This window comes from Coffea eugenioides, chromosome 6 (assembly GCF_003713205.1).
Source record: "Coffea eugenioides isolate CCC68of chromosome 6, Ceug_1.0, whole genome shotgun sequence".
Taxonomy (NCBI): Eukaryota; Viridiplantae; Streptophyta; class Magnoliopsida; order Gentianales; family Rubiaceae; genus Coffea; species Coffea eugenioides.
Window position 1 is genome coordinate 12749590 of NC_040040.1, and position 6568 is coordinate 12756157.

Consider the following 6568-nt stretch of genomic DNA (forward strand, 5'->3'; position numbering starts at 1 on the left):
TCGGGCTTAAATTTTTTTTTTTTTTTAAAAAGAAGAAGAAATAATTTTGTTGATTAATAAGTTAAATGCTTGAGTTAATAGATAATACTTCATATATATATATATACATATATGATAGTGACAGGCATGAGGATCAATTAAAAATCAGCCGTACAAGTACAACATCATAATTATATTGATCATTTTAATCAGCCCTCCTCTGCAAACAACGAGACAATGGATTTTTTTATTGTCCACCAGAGACATCAAATGAAATGAAACGCTAAGGCTAAGGCTCCAATTGTAGCCTAATCATTGATGTATTAACTATTAAGAGGAAGACATGGGATTTCTTTCAATTCCTTTTCACCAATTATAGAGTGCAATCTTTTTCACCTGCAGAGACTGCTAGAATATATATAATTAATGTAAAAGGAAAGTGACATTAAAGGCTTTTTCATCAGGTTAAATTAAAAGCGTCAACATCCATCAAAAAAAAAAACCACTCCATAATTGACCTAAAATTCATCATTAATTAAGAATCTCATATATTATTATAAAATCAAATAGTAGTATAGAACGCAGAGATTCAAAATTAATTTTTGTTTTGGCTCCCTCTTTTTTAAATTTTATTTTCAAGTATTCACCCTCCCCCCTCGGAACCACAAAAGAGTTATAGAGCAACCCTTACCCAACCCAGGCCCGGAAGGAATTCCTTTTCCATGCTGCATTCTATGTTTTATCCCTTTTCTTTCTATTCTTTGAATGAATAGATTATCAAAAACTATCCTTAAGTAACTCAACTTTGTCTTCATAATTCAAGTGATTTCTGATATAGTTAATCGCTCCATTCGCATTTACATATACTCTTTAAATTTAATTTCAGTTGTCTAAGGTAGGTACTAACTAACTAACGCTCGAGGCCGGACCCTTAGAAATTTTCTTCTTTTTTGGACATGAACAGATGAAACTCAAAAGCATCCAAAGCTCCGAGCTTTCAACCCTCTATAGCTCCGCGTCCTTAATGAACATACGGGCCCAGCCTATTGATATTTTTGATCCAATAGACTTTTGGACCTCAAATGGGCCGAAATTTCAGCATCCGACTAAAGAATTAAATTACTGATCATGGCAACGACGATGGGAAGCAGGAATCGAACTCCAGAACTTTGAGCCTGACTATCACCACCAACCAGCAGCGGCGGCGGCAGCAGCCTAGTTCCTTTGGACATTCCGACCAGCAATTACATCTAGGAACTTGATAATTCTAGGTAATCTTCTTCTTTCTGTCACTTTTCACAGTTGTAGTAAAGAAATCGTACTTCCTGATAATTCAAAGCTCCAATGTCTGGACTGTTCAGGGAGTGTCCCTTTTGTGAATTTCTGGAAATTTTATCTCGCGATTAAAATTGACTTTTGTTTGGGGCTCTAGTGATAAATTTTTCCACTTCTTCATTTGCTTGATCTTAGCATAGATTCTTTGAAGTTTTTTTTATCTAGGGCATCTATATGGTTTTTTTTTCCCCACACTCTATGTAGGCCAGTGGTGGGGATATTAAGATTTGGATTTGGCAGGCTAAGAAAATCAGTGGCCGCTGCTTTAATGAATAGCTCTTAAGAAGTTATATATTGCTAAACATTTAAGGAAGAATAGCTAGAGAGAAAATAAAGAGTAGTATAATAGTGGGGCATTGCGGTCTTATGCGGCAATGACCGATGCATTGTGTAATTGCAGGGAAAGTGTTCGAAACTTGTGGCCTTTCGGTAAGAGGTTTGACGGGTTGCAAAATTAGGATCACTAAGGTTTGAGGGAGCTTCATTCAAACATCTAAAAGAAAATTATGGAATGGATCTAAGTTAGATATTTTTAGCATTTCGAGAGGTGCTTCGTGTAATTCTTGTGTACAAGGATAATCGATGGAATTATACATCTAGTTGTAGAATTCATAATTATTTGTTGCTTCTGCTTTGTTGGTATTCTGTATAGCTCCTCCTGACAAAAATTGTGCGGTTTTCAGAATTTTGTTTTGAACTTACAAGAAGCTAAATCTATGGCTGGTCGTGTTGATTCTGACAAAGTTAAGGAGAAAGCCAGTGACAACTTGAATGATTTGCCCACCTTCAATGCGGAAAATATGCAGAACAACGCAAAGGTCATGTATTACAGGTCTGTTATGACAGCTTGATAATGTATTCATGTCTGTATTGCTATGCTTCTGTCCTTCTTAAGCGGTCTTACACGTAATAAGTTGATGGATACTTTTATGGCATCCTATCATTGATACGATCACATAATTTTATAAACTTCAAGAAGTTTGTTGCCACTTTTCGGGAGACCATTTGAAATTTCTGAATCCATGCAGAGACAAAAATATTATTTTCTAGATATGCTGTGACATGCCATCAGACTTTTGGCTTTATCCAAAGCCAGCTATTAAATCAGAATTAACTCTACTCACCCAAGTTGGAGACTAACTGCCCTTCGTAAAAGGACCTTATGGAAAACTAATTAATCCATGCTAAAGAAGAATAAATATTTTTAAGATGCAGTGACATGCCATCTGGCTAAACTGCCACAAAATGTTGATACCCTCTAGGATTTCTCTCATGTTAAAATGTTGGTAATGAGATTATGGTTACTTCACACTCTATTTAGAAAACGTATGGCTGCTCTAGTGTTTAGTGGCCTATATTACGTGCCTAAGAAAGAAAGTTAACTGTTCCTGGGAGGCTGAGTGATATAATTTTGTCTTCCTTTAGCTGCCTTACCTGTCTTCCTATTCAATATCCAGTGTAAAGAAAGAAGTCTGGCTTCTTTTCCGTTGCTTAGCTTCTAACTGAAATACCAAAAAGTAAATAAATAAACGTGGAACTTTTAAACTGCCTTTGAGATGTTGCTAAGCGTGCACATGTATGATCTTAGCCCTTACTTGAAACCATAAGGTCCATTATTCATGTCTTTTTCTTTTTGTGTTTTTCTCCTTTGCAAAACGCCCATGCACTGAATAATGGTGCTAATACTGGTTTCTTCTCCTTTTCCTTTTAATTGATTCATTTTGATCGGCTAATACTGGTGTTTCTTCTATTTTTTCAGCCGAACATTTATGTCGATACTTGGAGGAGTCGTTGCTGGAATTTTGGGGTTAACAGGGTTGATGGGATTTGTCTTTTATTTCCTAATTATGGGCATAACCTCAGTCGGACTGGCTGCCAAGGCTGGGTTTTCGATTCATTCGTACTTTGACAGCTGGAACAAGATTTTGCTAGATGGTTTCTTTGGCGGGCTTATGGTATTATTTTGCATCATAATAATTCATCTTCCAAGTTTTCCTCTTGCAGTATATTCCAGAATTTCTCTGGACTCAGCATTTGCAGGATGTTATATGGTGTGATGTGATATTACAACTTGCATCTGTACGGTAGAGGTCCTAAATATTTGGATTTTTCATTTGTCCTGGATTATTTAATTTGCATCTTTTAGTCCATTTAAATCTGTAAAGAAAGATTCTGCAGAACTTTTAGTGAAAAATATGTCTTGGTTACGTGCATTTTATCTTTGAGTAAGATTTATGTTTTTTTTAAAAAAAAAAAAGTAGGATAGAACCTGATCTGTGAATTTGATGGAAAATAACAGTAATCTTTTATGCAGCAAAATAAAAAGTTGATGTACTGAAAGATGCCATTTGAAAACCTGAATTATTAGAATGAGTTTGGGTGTTTTTAAGTTGCCAAGGGACTACAATTGTCAAGAAATGGAATTTTCTAAGATGTCCAATGCAGGGAAGATAATGCATCTGATGCACCAAAAAACTTCTCTAGCAGCCAATTTATGATGTTCATAATTTGTTTTTCCTTGCTTCACTGCATTTGTTATCTGAAGCTTAAAATGTCTATAAACATCTTTTTGCTATCTCAGCTCAATGTTTTGTCGAGTTTCACAAATTTTAACTGTACTTGTCCTATTTTCTGTTTGATTGACGCTGTTTTCCTTTCTTGCAGTCTTTTGTGCTGTTCTGGACGTATCCTTTAAGTCTTTTTTGTCATTAATCTTTAATCACATTGTTCTCGTGTTTGAGCTTTTTATATTTTAACCTAGTTTACGTGTCATCCTTTTGTTCTCTCCATCCACCTAATTTCCCTCTGTCAACCTGTTGGAAATTTGGCCTGTTGCAAATTTTTAATTTGAGTTGGAATTGTTAAAATATTCATGGAGAAAATATAAGAGTTATAGCTCTGGTCGCCACAGCTGTGAATAATATATCTTTAACTTGTAAAGTAGTTTTTCATTCCCTGGGATTTAATGGCAGCAGATACATTAGGAATGCATGATGCCAAGCTTTCTCACCCTCCTTGGTACCTTTTTACTTTCCCTCTATAGGCGTCCATTGATTGCATATTTCAAGTATTCCTTGACATGAAAAGATTTGCTTATGACATTGTGCACATATTCTGAGGAATTCTTCATGGAACAAGACTGGTCTTACTGCTTGCAAGGACAAGAAGTTCTGGATAATCTGGAAGTCTTACATTTTGTTGTCTGACATTTCGATCACACAGCTAATGTGCCTCGAGAACTTTGGACCTTCTTCTTGCAGCTTTTGTAAGAATTTTACAGGATCTCTTAAACGTCATGCAGCTTTTTGTAGTTAATTTTGGATACAATGTTATACTTTGTTTCACTTCGTGGTTAATTTAGGTTGAAAAGCTCCATCTGTTGACTATGCAATCATTTATTGAGATTGAACCAGAAAGTTTGTGATATCAAAATAATGATACGTCTTTCATACCTTGGTATGTTCTTATTCTACTGCTCTTGAAATCCTATAAAGTAGGCGTTGCTGCTTCTACTTCAACCGATTCCTCAACCCCATGTGTTTGTGATTTTGGAATGTCCCTGGGATTTGGATTGTTTGAATTTTAACAAAATAGAGAAACTTGTTAGTAGCAAAGTTTTGTCTACATTATATTCTTGGTTGATGTACTGGGTAAGTTCACAGTGCCATAAAAAGGGAGAAAGCAAACTATGCCTTGCATTTATCAGGAGTTGGACTACGATATGGGCATGTGCCTAGCAGCTACTGGACGATTCATGGTCGTGGACTGATAAAATACGAATTTATGGTGACTGATTTTGGTATCTAAAATGATATCATTGTCTGAATCTATATGTTAAACTTGGCCTCTCCAATTTCATCAAGAACTTGTGTTCAATTCTTCATTTTCTTTCTTTTTTTTATGTAAGAAAGAATTTAAGCCTCACAATGGGCAGCACTGGGGACTCGAGTGGAACCCAAAACTTTGAAGACTTCGACAAACTGCCCAAGACTGATGCCTCTACCCACCGGGATTTAGGCTACTCTTCCATTAATGTCTGGCTATCTGCCTTTGTGGTTGGAAAAGCGGCAAGCGTTTCTGTCTAGATATAGACTACTTTTTCTGGGCCCGTGTTGAAGGTCGGGTAGAACTTTCTTCTTATAGAAACTAAGCAGAATGAATGACAGTGTGAGCCCTTTTGCTCTTCCTGATTAAGGACTGCTAAGCTTCCAGATTTTGTGGGAAAAACCATTCTGTACCTTGGACCCATCTCACATTTTACAGAGACTCTTCCTAACTAAAACCGAGAGGAAAACTAACAATTGTGGCATAATATGAGCTCAGGATTTGTAAATCTAGTGACTTTTTTCAAGATTGTGACTTCGTAAAATTTAAATGCCAGATTCTGCAGAGTGGTTCACTGATCAATCCATCAAGTTTTCGATGGATAAATAAGTTAAGCTGTTAAGGGACCCTTACGGAAAAAAAAAAAGAAGATATCTTCACCCCAATCAAAATGTTTTTATTTTTAGTGGTAAAATAGCTCAAAAACATCTGCACTCATGGCGCGCTGAATGTGAAGATCATCAGAGAGTATACTAAGAAGGATAGTAGATTTTCATGAAAAAGAACTAACAGGTGGAGTTAAAGGAGCGAGATTGGGAGTGCAAATTACACTTTCCTATTCATAACAAAGGGAGAATAGCAAATTAAAAATACTACTTTGGGTAGTAGTTTACTTGTGAGTAATTGGAGAAAATGTGGGTGTAACACAACATGATACAAAAAGTTAGTGCAATCTGCAAAATCATACGAAAAGTCACAAAGTGGCGGAAGTGTATACAATTTTAAGTCCTTCAAATTTCACTTTCTTGCTAATTTAGCAATTACAGATCATCCTTCCAAAATAATGATACTGATTATAGTCTCCTGCTCTCTACCTTTGATTATCAAGAACTCAAACTCAGATAGAGGGCATTGGTCCGTACTTTTTCCCTGTAACGTAACTTGTACTGCTAATTAGCTTTGTTGCTACTCTAGACGTATAAAGCAGCATCATTAGTATACATATTCTGGACAGTTAGTCAATCTTAGGCGCTTCTTTTCTAAGGAAATTGAAGTGTTTAGAGGATAAACCGTAGGTAGATCATGAGTCATAGCTACAAGCACGTGCAACTCCCTTGTAACACAACTGCAATCAGTACAGTAAAGAAATAGCCATAGAGATGAGTATGCTCTTTGCTGTCTCTATGATTCAGGCTTTTTGTTCACATTT

The 6568-nt window shown here is 36.0% G+C and overlaps 1 protein-coding gene across 2 annotated transcripts; it reads left to right on the plus strand.

The window, feature by feature from the left end:
• The first annotated feature begins 1111 nt into the window (after nucleotides 1–1111).
• Nucleotides 1112–4765, plus strand: LOC113774751 (ER membrane protein complex subunit 6). Of its 2 annotated transcripts, none has more exons than XM_027319362.1 (5): nucleotides 1112–1250; nucleotides 1998–2146; nucleotides 3074–3269; nucleotides 3979–3998; nucleotides 4402–4765. In XM_027319362.1, exons 2-5 carry the CDS (start codon nucleotides 2031–2033, stop codon nucleotides 4430–4432), a joined length of 363 nt encoding a protein of 120 aa, XP_027175163.1. In that variant the 5' UTR covers nucleotides 1112–1250; nucleotides 1998–2030; the 3' UTR covers nucleotides 4433–4765. The 2 variants fall into 2 exon arrangements, with proteins under 2 accessions (XP_027175163.1, XP_027175164.1); XM_027319363.1 differs by lacking the exon at nucleotides 1112–1250 and adding an exon at nucleotides 1724–1782.
• The last annotated feature ends 1803 nt before the right edge of the window (nucleotides 4766–6568 follow it).